Below are 13,731 nucleotides of genomic sequence, written 5' to 3'. Positions count from 1 at the left end.
CAAGCAGGAGGAAGGATAGATGGGAATAGTGGGAGAAAATTCCTGGCTGGGAGGGTGGGGAGGGGCTGGGATGGATTCCCAGAGCAGCTGTGGCTGCCCCTGATCCCTGGAATGTTCAGTTCCAGGTTGGACACTGGGGACAGTGGGAGGTGTCCCTGCCAAGGCTGGGGTGGCACTGGGTCATCCTTAAAATCCCTTCCACCCCAAACCACTCTGGGATTCTAAAAATCACACTGGACCAGATTTGAAATCTTTCACCTGCAAAGATTTTTTTTCTGATTTGGCTGCAGAGGCAGAAATGTGATAATTTGCAGGATTTCTGAGGAGACTCCTCACAGCTCCTTCCCCCATATTCAGGGCCAAAAAAGGAGCATTAATTCCTCCTTGCACATCTTTGGCAGGGATGATTTGAAGCCAGATTTGATTGCTTTGGGTGTGAATGGTGCCCAGTGGCTTTGGTGGTAAATTGAGCTGTAAAGGGAGATTGTGTCCCTTTGGTTCTGCTCACAGAGCAGGAGTTGAAAAGCTAAATATTCCTCATCATTAGTTTTGGGTTTTTTTTTCTAGAAAAATCTACTCTGGAGAGCCTAAAATCTCCAGATTTGGGCTAAAATCCAAAAATAACTGCACAGAGCCAAGCCACTGGTGTCACCAGACCTGCCAATTCCCTGGGGAGCTTCGGGGGAGTGGCTCCACCAGAATTCCTGAGTTTCCCTCAGGTGGCACCAGCTGTTCTCAGGGACACCACAGGTACTGAAATTCCCCCCAGCTCACCTTGGCATGCACAGGTGAGTGTTGGGAACAGAGGGGAACTGCTGGAATCTGGGAATTCCTGAGCCTGGCAGCCCTGAGGCAGCTGGAGCAGGATATTTCTCTGTGCTGGGAGTGGCTTTCTGCACTGCTTCTGTTCTCCAGGGTCCAAGGAGACAGCAGGAAAAGTGAGATTTTACCATTCCTGGAGCTCCAGGGAGTGATTCCAGCAGAGCCAGAGCTCCCTGAGCATCCCCTGTGCTCCCCTCTCAGGTGAGGGCTGGGCCCAGGGATTCTCCAAGGGCTTCTCCTCCCTCCTCTCCCCACTCCACTGGCAAATTCTGCCTCTCCTGAACTCCCAGAAGGGTCTAGGAAGTGCTTTGGGATGGAGATGGGGATGTGGAGGCAAAGGTACCTGAGGCACTGCCTCACCTGAGCCTTTATTCTGGATTTCTGTTGATGAACCTGTATCTGCTCTGGAGCCAGGCTGGGAGAGATGGGAATGTTCCAGTGTGAAGGAAAAGCTCCAAGGAGAGCTGGGAGGGACTGGGGACAAGGCAGGGAGGGACAGGACACAGGGAATGGTTTAAAACTGAAAAAGTCAGGGCTGGATGGGATGTTGGGAATTAGGAATTGTTCCCTGGGATGGATTCCCAGAGCAGCTGTGGCTGATCCCTGGAATGTTCAGTTCCAGGTTGGACACTGGGGCACTGGGAGGTGTCCCTGCCATGGCTGGGGTGGCACTGGGTGATTTCAGGTCCCTTCCAACCCAAACCATCCCAGGATTCCATGCCCAAGCTCTCCTCCAGGATTTGGTGCCTCTGCACAGGCGGAAGAGCTGCCCCAGGCTGAGCAGGAAATGGAACCCAAGAGAATTCTTGGGATAAATCTCCTTCCCTGAAACTTCCTTGAGGTGATGCTGTCATTTCCAGGGATCCAAGCAAGTCCTGGAAATCTCCTCTCCTGGCTTTGTGCCCCTGGATTCTGTGCAGCCACAGCCTGACCTTGCAGGAAGCAGCTCCAAAAGCTGCCCTGAGCCCTCTCCACTTCCTTCTGCCTCCCCAGGAGCTTTGGAGCCTCCCAGGATGGATCCAGAACATTTTTCTCCTCAATTTCTCCCTCCAGATTGTTTTCCTCTTCCACCTCCTTGCAGCTGATCTTTCCCAAGTGCCTCCCCTGCAGCTCCAATCCCTTGAGGAAGCAGCACCCAAGTTTATTTTTTAAACAAAAACTTCTTTATTGCATAAATAGAGGGGCTCAGGTGCTTTGCTGTACATAGAAAACTGGAGATAATTTAAGTGTCACTCTGAGGTTACACATCCTTCTTTTCCAGGAAGGCTTCATCCTCCTGGGAAAGTGTCAGGACCCTGCAGGGTGGGAGAGAGCAGTGAGAACAGGAGGGAGAGCACAGGGGCTCCTCTGGAGGAGAATTTGGGGGAATTCCTGTGGGGTCAGAGAGGTTTGAACACCTGCTGGGCACTGAGGTTTTGTGCATTGATGCTGGTGCAGAAATCCCTGGAGCTGTGGGGTTTGCCAAGCAGAATTCCCTGGGATGACAGTGCCCAGAATCCCAGAATTCCAGAATCCCAGACTGGTTTGGGTTGGAGGGATCTTAAATATCATCCCATCCACCCCTGCCATGGGCAGGGACACCTCCCACTGTCCCAGCCTGCTCCAAGCTCTGCCCAACGTTTTTTTTTTCCAGGGAAGAGGCCAAAATCTGCCCCAAAACCAAGTCCTGGATCTGCTCGAAACAGGAGACTGGAAAAACCCTTTAGTTTTGTTGGGATTTTTTTTTTTTTTTCATGGTTATTGCCAGGGCCCCATTTCTAGGCACAATTCCCAATTCTTGGGAATAAAGGGAATAAAACAGTGACAGGGTGGAAATAAAATCTAGGAAAGATTTTAAGAACTGAAAAGTGTCTTTAGATGGGAGGGGATGACCTCAGAAAGGGAAATAAGATTTTATTTCAATAAAGAGCAACATGACATCAAACTCCCACTGAGATTCCAAAGGGCAGGCAGGAACAGAATTCCCAATTTGCTGCAGAACAGGGAGAAGGGAAGAAAACTGCTCCAAAAATGACAAGGAAGGAGGGAACAGAATCCAAGCACCAGGCAGGACTCACTCTGCTCATGGATTTGCTCCAAGAAATCAGGAATTGCTTCAACTTTGGAAACAGAGGGGAGGAACTCAGGAATATCAGAATGAAAATCCCAAATTTAGGGGAATTTTGTAATGTTCATTTTGCTCTTTCAAGCAGAAAAATGTGCATTTTTCTCAGGGAATTCCACATGGTGGATGTTTCATGGCATAATCTGTCCCTTTGGGAATTCCAGGTGTGGAATTTGCCCTTTCCAGCTAAACCACCCCCAACCTGTCAATAATTTCACTCATCTGGAAAGGCTGGTTGTTTTTTCTCTTTATTTTGTGATTTAAGGCCCAGAGTTCTGACTGCAGCATCCTGCCTGGCTGCTCCCCTGCAGCAATTTATTCTCCCCTTTGTGCATCAGGGGATAAAAATCCAGGGAGAAAAAACCAGAGAGGGAACATTGGGCTATAATACCCTCAAACAGGAGAGTGGTTCATGCAAGTCCCATAAAGAATGAGTGAGCAAATCCCCTGAAATCCCAAACCAATCCCACTGGGGTTACCAAAGTCATCCTCAAAACTCAGGAACTGGGATCAAGTCCATACCTGAGGGACTCTTCACTCATCCTTCTTCTCTGCTTCTGCTTTCAGCTTCTCCTCACGTTCCCTCTTCAGCTTCTCCTCAATTTTCTTGCTCTGGTACATTTTGACTCCAGCAAAGGCCAAGCAAAGGATCAATGTTTTAGCTGCCAAAATGTACATCAGCAGTGGGAAGCTCTCCAGAGCCTGGAATGCCAAAGAATGGATTTAGGCACTGCTGGAACACTTGGATAGTTAAAAATGAATTTATAGGGATGCTGTGCATCTTCCATTCCACTAGTAATGCTCCTCTGTCTCCATGGTTTGTATTTCTGTGGGAAATTAAACCAGGCAGAGCAACAAAGCCAAAGGAAAATCCCCTTCCCTCAAGTCCTGGACACCTTTTGCTCATTTCCAGCAATATTTGCACCATCTGAGCTGAGAAAGGGGAAGGGCTGAGTATTTTAGGGAATGGCTCTGAGGTAACTCTGGATTTGGAATTCATCCTGCTCCCTCAGGATCTCCCAAAGCTGTCAGGACACATCAAAGCACTGAATTTAGGCCAAGCCTGGTGTCTTCACAGCAGCAGGGAGTTTGGAAAATCAGCACCAGGCCCTGTCAATCTCCCCACAATCACTGCAGCAACAGCTCTGAACCCACAGCTCTGCAAAACAGGGCAGGGGAAAAGGTGGATTTAATGGTTCAAATTGTTAATTACAGAGTCATGGATGGGTTGGGATGGAAGGGATTTCAAAACTCACCCAGCTCCACAGGCAGGGACCCCTCCCACTGTCCCAGGCTGCTCCAGCCCCAGTGTCCAACCTGGAACTGAACATTCCAGGGATCCAGGGGCAGCCACAGCTGCTCTGGGAATCCATCCCAGCCCCTCAACACCATCCCAGAGAGCAATTCCTGCCCAGTATCCAATATAAACCTTCCTTCTGGCAGGGGGAGCCATTCCCTGTGTCTGTCCCTCCATTCCCTGTGTCTGTCCCTCCATTCCCTGTGTCTGTCCCTCCATTCCCTGTGTCTGTCCCTCCATTCCCTGTGTCCTGTCCCTCCATTCCCTGTGTCTGTCCCTCCATTCCCTGTGTCTGTCCCTCCAGCCCTTGGCAATTGTCTCTCTCCATGTTTCCTGCAGCTCCTTCAGGCCCTGCAAGGCCACCCTGAGCTCAGCCCAAAGCTTCTCCTGTGCAGGTGAACAATCCCAGCTGTGCCAGCCTTTCCTCCCAGCAGAGCTGCTCCATCTCTCTGCTCATCCTGCTGCCTCCAGGGATCCTACAGAGTTTTCATGGCCCCAAAACCCCAAAAACACAGTGGAGAAATTCCCCTGCAGTAACAAAAGCAGCTGAGGGAAGAGCAGCCAGAGAAAAACCTGGGAGGAGGAAAGGCAGGAGGAGCAGGGATGAGCAGAGCTCTGGTGAGCTCAGGTCTGACTTGTGAGGCCCCAACAGCAAATCCTGGGGCAAGCACATCTGGCAAGGAAGGACAAGAAGAAATCCCCTGTCCCTGAGAGTGTGGGGGTTAAACAAACCTCCCCTGGGACAGGAACCACCAGAACCCAGCCAGCAGCAATCCTGCTCTGGGACTGTGCACCAGCCTCACCTTCCAGTTAAAGGCCACCATCTTCTGCTCTGGTCACACTCCTGGAGGCACAGGGCAGGGCAGGAGCATCTTGGAGAAATGAAAATAAACCAGAATGAACTCTTGGAGAAATGGGAAATAAAGCAGAATGAACTCTTGGAGAAATAGAAAAAAAAAAAAAGCAGAATGAACTCTGGGAGAAATAGTAAAAAAGCAGAATGAACTCTTGGAGAAATGAAAATAAAGCAGAATGAATTCTTGGAGAAATAGGAAATAAAGCAGAATGAATTCTTGGAGAAATGAAAATAAAGCAGAATGAACTCTTGGAGAAATAATAAAAAAGCAGAATGAACTCTTGGAGAAATGAAAATAAAGCAGAATGAACTCCTGGAGAAATAGGAAATAATGCAGAATGAATTCTTGAAGAAATAGAAAAAAAAGCAGAATGAACTCTCGGAGAAATAGGAAATAAAGCAGAATGAATTCTTGAAGAAATAGGAAAAAAAGCAGAATGAACTCTTGGAGAAATGGAAAATAAAGCAGAATGAACTCTTGGAGAAATAATAAAAAAAGCAGAATGAACTCTTGGAGAAATGGAAAATAAAGCAGAATGAATTCTTGGAGAAATAGTAAAAAAGCAGAATGAACTCCTGGAGAAACAGAAATTCAAGGAGAATTAGGCAAGCTGTTAATGAGCCCACCCTCCCCTCTGAGGGCTCATCCCCAGCAATGCCCAGGGACCTCCAGGGCCTTCCTGGGCTGAGTGACAGGAGCAGGACAGGGCTCTGACAGCCCCAGGGCAGGTGCTGGGGCTGGAATTCCACATGCTGCCCCCTGGAAAACATGGAACCAGGGCTGCCTGTGGAAGCTGGAGCTGCCCTGGGGCTTCTTTGAGGCTTTCTAAGCCTCTGGTTGGAGCCTGAACATCTAATTAATCCTCTAATTTATCAGTCCTCTGTGATTGATTAATTGAATTCTCCATATTCAATATTTATAAATATAGAAGTTAGGAAAGCAAGCACTGCCTGGAGCCCTGAGGGTCACCAGCCATTCCAGAGCTGAACTGCTGGGATAAAAGCTGCTCCAGGCTGCAGCACACACAGCACTGCCCTGGGCTCTCTGCTCCACCTCTTCAGCTGCTGCAATCCAAATTAACCCCTGGAGGCCCTTCCTGCCCGTGGCACCAGAGTGGGAAAGCAGAGGGAACACTCCAGCACTGTGAAAAGCTGGGCTGAATAAATCAGCACCACACCAGAGCTGCTGAGCCTTCTGCAGATATCAAATATTCTGGCAGCTCCTGTCCTGCTCAGTGTCTGAGTAGATGTTCTCATTTCTCCAGCCTGAGCATCCTCTCCTCTCCTCTCCTCTCCTCTCCTCTCCTCTCCTCTCCTCTCCTCTCCTCTCCTCTCCTCTCCTCTCCTCTCCTCTCCTCTCCTCTCCTCTCCTCTCCTCTCCTCTCCTCTCCTCTCCTCTCCTCTCCTCTCCTCTCCTCTCCTCTCCTCTCCTCTCCTCTCCTCTCCTCTCTCCTCTCTCATTCCCACTCCTCCAGAGATCTCTGTGACCAAGATCCAACTGCACCAAAGCCCTGCAGTGGCTTTGGAACAGTGACAGATTCCAGCAAATCTCTGCTCATCCCTCACTGTTTCTGTGCTGACCTGACTGTGCAGCTCCTGATCCTGCTGAGACAATGGCAGGGTGCTCATGAGCTGACTCTGTGCTGTTACACCTCCAAAAAAATCTATTTTTACCTCATGGAATGGTGGATTGGTCTGGGTTGGAAGGAGCTTGGAGATCATCCCCATCCATGGCAGGGACACCTCCCACTGTCCCAATGTCCAGCCTGGCCTTGGGCACTGCCAGGGATCCAGGGGCAGCCTGGGAATCCCATCCCAGCCCTGCCCACCCTCCCAGGGAACAATTCCTAATTCCCAGTATCCCACCCAGCCCTGCCTTCTCCAGTTTTAAACCATTTCCTGTGTCCTGTCCCTCCAGCCCTTGTCCAAAGTCTCTTCCCATGTTTCTTGTGATCCCAAAATGTTTCCCAGAGCTGACAGCTGTGATGCTCTGGCCCCTCAGTGTCCTGTGCAGCTGGAACTGAGTGGGAATGTCACTGCTCCCTCCAGGCTCCATTCCCACATCCCACCAGGCTCCAGGGGCCAGGCACTTCCCCCAACCTCATCTCTTGGCTTTTCCAGCCTCCATCTGATCCCAGCCCTTATCAAACCCACCTGAAACCTCAGGGATGGAAAAAGCAGGTGAAGCTGCAGCACAGGGCAGGGAGAACAAAGTGGGAAGAGGGAAAGTGGGAGAAGGGGAGGATTTTGCCCAGAGCAGCTGTGGCTGCCCCTGGATCCAGGTTGGAGCAGCCTGGGATTAGTGGGAGGTGTCCCTGCCATGGAAGCTGGATGGGCTCTGAAATCCCTTCCAATCCAAACCATTCCAGGATTCTAGGATTCCCTTCACATTTAAAAAAAACCATTTATGAGCACTGAGGTCATCAGTGCAAGAGCAAAAAGCTCCAGCACTGCTTTTTTTGAGGTTGGGATATCTTAAAAGCCTGCAGGTAACTAATCAGCTGGAATTGTGTGTTTGCCTTTCCCCAGGAGATAAGGCACAGATAGGAGGCAGGAACACATCCACAGGCAGGCATTGTTCGGTGCCCAGGGAAATGCAGGCAAACACAGGGCCTGGGCCCCACACAAGGGCACTGCTCCCTCCCCTCAGCTGCAGGAGTCTGTGTGCACACCTGAGGGGGCACAGCAGATTCCCTGACAGCTGCTCCACAAGCTGGGATAAAAGGCACCAGGCTCACATGGATTCCCTGGGACTGCAGCTGCCTGGGCACTGCGGTGTCCTCTGCAGTTTTGTTCCTTACCAAATGGGAGGTGGCTGCTGGGACATGAGCAGAGCCATCCCATGTGGCTGCCCAGCCCTGGCACTGTCCCAGGCCAGGCTGGATGGGCTTAGACAGCCTGGGACAGTGCCAGGTGTCCTGGTGATGCTGATGTTTTAGCTTTCATATTTTCCAAACTCTGGACTGCACTGGTGTGTGACTCTGAACTTTATATAAAGTGTTAGAACCTCTGCTCACAGCTCAGTCACACCAATCCCTGTCCAGCCCAGAACCAAGGACACGCTGCAGCTTCAGCCCCAAAAAGTGCAAACAGAGAGAATGGAGGAGAGAATCTGGGAGGGTGGGACTGCAGAGCCTGGAATTGGGACAGTGAACCCCAGTATGGAAATGGACCAGAACTGATAAAAGTGTGAAAACTCAGGGTCCACCTTGGTTGTAGCCACACCTGGGGTCTTGCACTGCCCAAGGTGAATCCTTTGAAAGCTTTTTAATAAATCCCTGCTTTATTCCTTTAATTCTGTCCAGCCTCTGTTCCAGCTCAGCCTCTCCAGGCATCATGGCAGGGATGGCACTGGATGAGCTTTAAGGTCCCTCCCAACCCAAACCATTCTGGGATTTTGGGATTCTGGGCTGTGTGTGCAGCCTTGTCCCAGGGAATTCTGTCAGGTGAGGAGATCAGACTCCTGCAGATGGGAGAGAGGAGAGGGTCTGTCCAGATCCCATCTCAGGGCTGTGCCAGCAATTCCCTGTGAACCCCAAATCAGGCAGAGAGGCCACAGCTCATTCCAGAGGGTCATGTCCCTCAGGGAGGGCTGCACCACATCCCAGAGTTTGGGATTAGCCCCAGTTCAGCTCCAGGATCTGTGCCCAGCCCTGCCTTGTGCAACACAGCCCCAGAGCTGGGCCCCAGGCACGTGGGAGGCCTGTGGTGGAGCAGGGAATGGAATCCCAGCCCCAGCCCTTCACAGGAACCACAGCCCAGCCCTGAGCACCACAGAACATCCACAGCATCCAAAGCCTCTGGAGGTGGCCTGGCTGCACATCTCAGCCTGCCAATTCCCACTGAATGGGGCTGGAGATATTCCTTTGGGGATTGCTGAACAGCTCCAGCCAGAGGCCTTGGAAAGCACCAAGTACTGAGTTATCTGGGGGCACTTAAATGGGACATTTCTGAGCCACAAAAGGGTGTCACTCACCAAGGCCAGGCTGGATGGGACTCTGAGCAGCCTGGAAGGTGTCTCTGCTCATGGCAGAGCTTGGAATGAGATCTTCTTTAAGGCCCTTTCCAACCCAAACCTCATTCTGATTTTGGATCAACTCAATGTTCCAACATCAAAAACAATTTAAAAAACCATCAAGATCTTCATACCTGATGAAGCAGAAATTAAAATGTGAGTGATTCCTCTGGCAGCTTCTCACATACTCCAAACTCTGGAAAACAGGAACAGAGCAGGTGGGATGTTTCATTCACATTGGCTGGATTAAAATCAAACCAAACCCAGAAATGCCATCACACTGCTCCACCATGGCATCACCAGGGATCACAAAGATCCCAAGGCTGGAGCCCCTCTGCTCTGGAAACAGGCTGGGAGAACTGGGATTGCCCAGCCTGGAGAAGGGACAATCCAGGGACACCTTAAAGCCCCTTCTAGTGCTTAAAAGGGCCTATAAAAAAGAGTGAGAGGCACTTTTTATATGGGGAGAGAGTGCCAGGACAAGGGGCAGTGGTTTTAAACTGCCAGAGGGCAGGGCTGGGTGGGATCTTGGGCAGGAATTGCACCCTGGCAGGGTGAGGAGAGCCTGGCACAGGGATCCCAGCCCAGCTCTGCCCTGGGCTGGAAAACAAGGAAGGGGCTGGGGAACAAAGAGGGAGGGTGGAAAGCAAGAAAAGCTGAGGGTGGAGAGCAAGGAAAGGGGATGGAGAGCAAGGAAAGTGGGCTGAAAAGAAAGGAGGGGGTACTGGAGAACAAGGAATGCAGGCTGGAGAGGGAGGGGGGACACCCTGAGAATCAGGGGAGGAGAACAAGAATGGGGAGCCTGGAGAGGAAGAAAGGCAATGGAGAACTAGGAAGGGGGGACTGGAGAACAAGAAATGGCTGCTGGAGAGGAAGAGGGGGATGTCTTGAGAATAAGGGGGGGTGAAAGAAAAGGAGGGGAGAACAAGAATTGGGGCCTGGAGAGGAAGAAAGGATGAGCAGAACTAGGAACAGGTGAACAAGGAGGGAGAGGTGGATATCAAATAAATGGGGTTGGAGAGAACAAAAGTGGGGGAATGGAGAGCAAGGGCGGGTAGAGAGCAAAGAGAGGAGGGGCTGGAGATGGAGAAAGCGGGGTGAGGAACACGGAAGGGACTGGAGAGAAAGGATGAGGCCTGGAGAGCAAGGAATGGGGGTGGAGAAGGAGAAAGAAGGAGAAGGGAAGGCCGGGCAGGGAAGGGAAGGAGCGGGCAGGCCGAGCAGGGCAGGCCGAGCAGGGCAGGCCGGGCAGGGAAGGGAAGGAAAGGGAAGGGAAGGAAGGAAAGGGAAGGAAAGGCGGCATCCCCGGCACAGCAGAGCAGCCGAAGCCGCGCTCGGCCCCGCCGGGCCCCGGGCCGTGAGGGAGGGAAGCGCCCGGGCCGCTCCTACCTGAGCGCGGCCATGGCGGCGGGGGCGGCGCTGGGCCCGAACGAGCCGCTCCGCCCGCTGCGCCGCGCAGGGCCGGGCTCGGCTTCTCTTCGCCAAAATTTACGGTTCTGTGGGAAAACAGCTCCCGCAAGCACCGCCGTGAGGTGGCAGAGCCCCCAGCGGGCGATCGGGAAAGGGATTGGGGTTGTGTCCGTGAGAGCCCACCCGGATCCTGCCCCAGCCCAGGGAGGAGCTGGAGCTGCTGCAGAGCCCAGAGGAGCAGCAGGATGAGCAGAGGGATGGAGCAGCTCTGCTGGGAGGAAAGGCTGGCACAGCTGGGATTGTTCACCTGCACAGGAGAAGCTTTGGGCTGAGCTCAGGGTGGCCTTGCAGGGCCTGAAGGAGCTGCAGGAAACATGGAGAGAGACAATTGCCAAGGGCTGGAGGGACAGGACACAGGGAATGGAGGGACAGACACAGGGAATGGAGGGACAGACACAGGGAATGGAGGGACAGACACAGGGAATGGAGGGACAGGACACAGGGAATGGCTGCAGAGTAGGGTTTGATGGGATATTGGGAATTAGGAATTGTTCCTGGGAGGGGCTGGGATGGATTCCCAGAGCAGCTGTGGCTGCCCCTGGATCCCTGGAATGTTCAGTTCCAGGTTGGACACTGGGGCTGGAGCAGCCTGGGACAGTGGGAGGTTTCCAGGCTGCTCCAAGCTCTGTCCAGCCTGGCCTTGACCATTTCCAGGACCTCTCCAGGCAACCACCCTCTAAAGAATACTTTACTTTTTAATTTAGAATACTAAAGAATTTCTCCCTAACATCTGACACAAACCTGCCCTCCTTCAGCTTAAGGCCCTTTCCCCTTGTCCTGTCAATACATTTCTATGTGAGAAGTCCCTCTCCAGCTTCTCTTTCCAGGTGAGCACCCCCAGCTCTCCCAGCCTGGCTCAGAGCAGAGGAACTCTGTGAAACAGCTCCTCTAACCTCTCCAGCAGCTCCTCCTTTTCCTGGTGTTGATCAGAGGCAGCTCTGCAGGTGGGGCCTGACAGGAGCAGAGAAGAGAATCCCTTCCTTCAGCCTGCTGGTTGTGCTTCTTCAGCTCCTCCAGCACATCTGATGGGATCAGCTCAAATCTCAAGTCCAAGACAAGCCAAAGGCTCCCAAAGAAAAGAAGCCCTTTGGCATTTATTATTTTACCCCAGAGAAAATAGGAGTCAGATCACTAAAAATGAGTTGGCAGTGAATGTGTGCATGTGTCAGGTCCCTCCTGTGATTCATTCCCTGATTGTTCAATCAGTCCTGGAGATTGGGGATTTTACTGGATGTTTTCAAGTTATTTTTAAGATGGGCTTAAGTCACACAATTTGTATCTAACTCAGTGCTTTTGACCACTAATTCACAATTATTCTGAGGTGAGAACATCCAGATCTGCTTGTGGATTTTAAAAAATGCTCAAATAATCAAGTTATCCTTGGCTTTATTTTCCTAAAGGACAGAATATCAAAGGGAAGCACAATCAGAGATTTTTCTTGGACTTTCCCAGGACCCTCAAGGGAGCCATCACATTGATTTCCTCAGGACTCCATTATCCATTGACCTGTGTGTTAATTTAATCAACACTTCTCTAGCTCTTTGGAGTTCCAGTGAGTTCCCTGTGTGTGACTGTGAATCCCTCACTGCTGGCACTCCCAGAAAATCAAGGTGATTCCGGGCCTGTTTTATCCCTTGCCCCCAGGTTTTCATGGATCACACACTTGAGATCTTCTGGATTCAGGACCTGGTTTTTGTACTTCTCTCCCCAGTCCTCCACGATGTACTGGTGGTAGGGATCATTGGAGTGCTCCCTCCTCTTGGATTTCACTGTGCTCACCAGGATGGCCACGATGATGAAGGAGAACATCCCAATCATCACCATCAGATAAAGGATAACATAGTCAAAGTTTTCAGCAGCCACCTCAGCCTGCAGTTTATTTGCTGCTTCTGTCATGTTTCTCCTCCAGTTGTTCATGTAATTGAGGAAGGTTTCCTTGAAAATATGTTCCACTGTCCAAGTGAAGTTTTGCAGCTTGGCCATCCTTGTCAGTTCTGCTGCAAAAGACAAGAAAATATTCTTTTAAATCAGATGTCTGTATTAAAAGAGTTGGTTTGGATTATTTTGTCAGTGTTATGACAATTACCTAATCACAGTCACCCTCTGACACTTGAAGCTCAGCTGAGAATCCCCATCTCTGAGTGGTTCCATATGTTCAGAGACCCAAAAAGGTCCCACCCAGAATCCTGGAGTGGTTTGGGCTGGGAGGGACCTTAAAGATCATCCCATTCCACCAGAAACCATGGGCAGGGACACCTCCCACTGTCCCAGGCTGCTCCAGCCCCAGTGTCCAACCTGGAACTGAACATTCCAGGGATCCAGGGGCAGCCACAGCTGCTCTGGCAATTCCATTCCCACCCTCTCAGGGAACAATTCCTGTTCAATATCCCATCAAATCCTACTTTGAAGCCATTCCCTGTGTCTGTCCCTCAATTCCCTCTGTCCTGTCCTGTCCTGTCCTGTCCCTCCATTCCCTGTGTCTGTCCCTCCATTCCCTGTGTCCTGTCCCTCCATTCCCTGTGTCTGTCCCTCCATTCCCTGTGTCCTGTCCCTCCATTCCCTGTGTCTGTCCCTCCATTCCCTGTGTCTGTCCCTCCAGCCCTTGGCAATTGTCTCTCTCCATGTTTCCTGCAGCTCCTTCAGGCCCTGCAAGGCCACCCTGAGCTCAGCCCAAAGCTTCTCCTGTGCAGGTGAACAATCCCAGCTGTGCCAGCCTTTCCTCCCAGCAGAGCTGCTCCATCCCTCTGCCCACCCTGCTGCCCACCCAGGTCCCTTTGCTCCGTGGGACACTTTGCTGAAGGTCCCCATGGCCCTGTCACAGGGTTTGTGGCACTGTCCTTTCCCCACAGAGGCAGAACTCTAAGGGAAGAAGGATTTCCTCTGAGGAGAAGACAAAGACATGGTAGGGATGTGGAGGCTGAGACTCCATCCCTGGAGTGGCCTCAGGGACCATTTGGGACAGTTCCCAAAGGGGCAGACACTGCCTGGTGCTGCAAAGCCAGGTTTGATCCCATTTATCCCAAAATTCAGCCCCCAGTGCTGCTCAGACCCCATGAACAGGTGTGTGTCCCACAGGAGGAGAAACCTCCAGCATTCCTTCTCTCAGATCCCATTCCCACCAAATCCCATTCCCACCCAGATCCCATTTCTCACAGATCCCATTCCCA

At 51.5% G+C, this 13,731-nt stretch overlaps 2 protein-coding genes across 7 annotated transcripts in view; both read right to left on the bottom strand.

Moving 5' to 3' along the window:
• SMIM11 (small integral membrane protein 11) overlaps positions 1 to 10,534 on the bottom strand; it is a 36,385-nt gene extending 25,851 nt beyond the window's left edge. For 4 of the 6 annotated variants that reach the window (XM_056484856.1, XM_056484878.1, XM_056484885.1 and 1 more), the window contains exons 1-4: positions 10,484 to 10,534; positions 9,229 to 9,290; positions 5,027 to 5,095; positions 3,449 to 3,628 (exon numbers count right to left, since the gene is read on the bottom strand). In XM_056484856.1, coding sequence (XP_056340831.1) covers positions 3,461 to 3,628; positions 5,027 to 5,047 — 189 coding nt within the window. In that variant the 5' untranslated portion in view covers positions 5,048 to 5,095; positions 9,229 to 9,290; positions 10,484 to 10,534 and the 3' untranslated portion in view covers positions 3,449 to 3,460. Of the gene's footprint in view, positions 1 to 2,089; positions 2,118 to 3,448; positions 3,629 to 5,026; positions 5,108 to 9,228; positions 9,291 to 10,483 lie in introns of those variants that run through there. The other 2 variants (XM_056484870.1, XM_056484894.1) reach the window with 2 other exon arrangements.
• A 1,456-nt stretch (positions 10,535 to 11,990) lies between these two features.
• Positions 11,991 to 12,550, bottom strand: KCNE2 (potassium voltage-gated channel subfamily E regulatory subunit 2). The gene has a single exon (XM_056484846.1). It carries the CDS (start codon positions 12,545 to 12,547, stop codon positions 12,170 to 12,172), a length of 378 nt encoding a protein of 125 aa, XP_056340821.1. The 5' UTR covers positions 12,548 to 12,550; the 3' UTR covers positions 11,991 to 12,169.
• Between the last annotated feature and the right edge of the window lie 1,181 nt (positions 12,551 to 13,731).

The sequence above is a fragment of the Oenanthe melanoleuca genome, chromosome 1, assembly GCF_029582105.1.
Source record: "Oenanthe melanoleuca isolate GR-GAL-2019-014 chromosome 1, OMel1.0, whole genome shotgun sequence".
Classification (NCBI taxonomy): Eukaryota; Metazoa; Chordata; class Aves; order Passeriformes; family Muscicapidae; genus Oenanthe; species Oenanthe melanoleuca.
The sequence above is the reverse complement of the archived record's forward strand: the minus strand, read 5'-3'. Positions and strand labels throughout refer to the sequence as shown.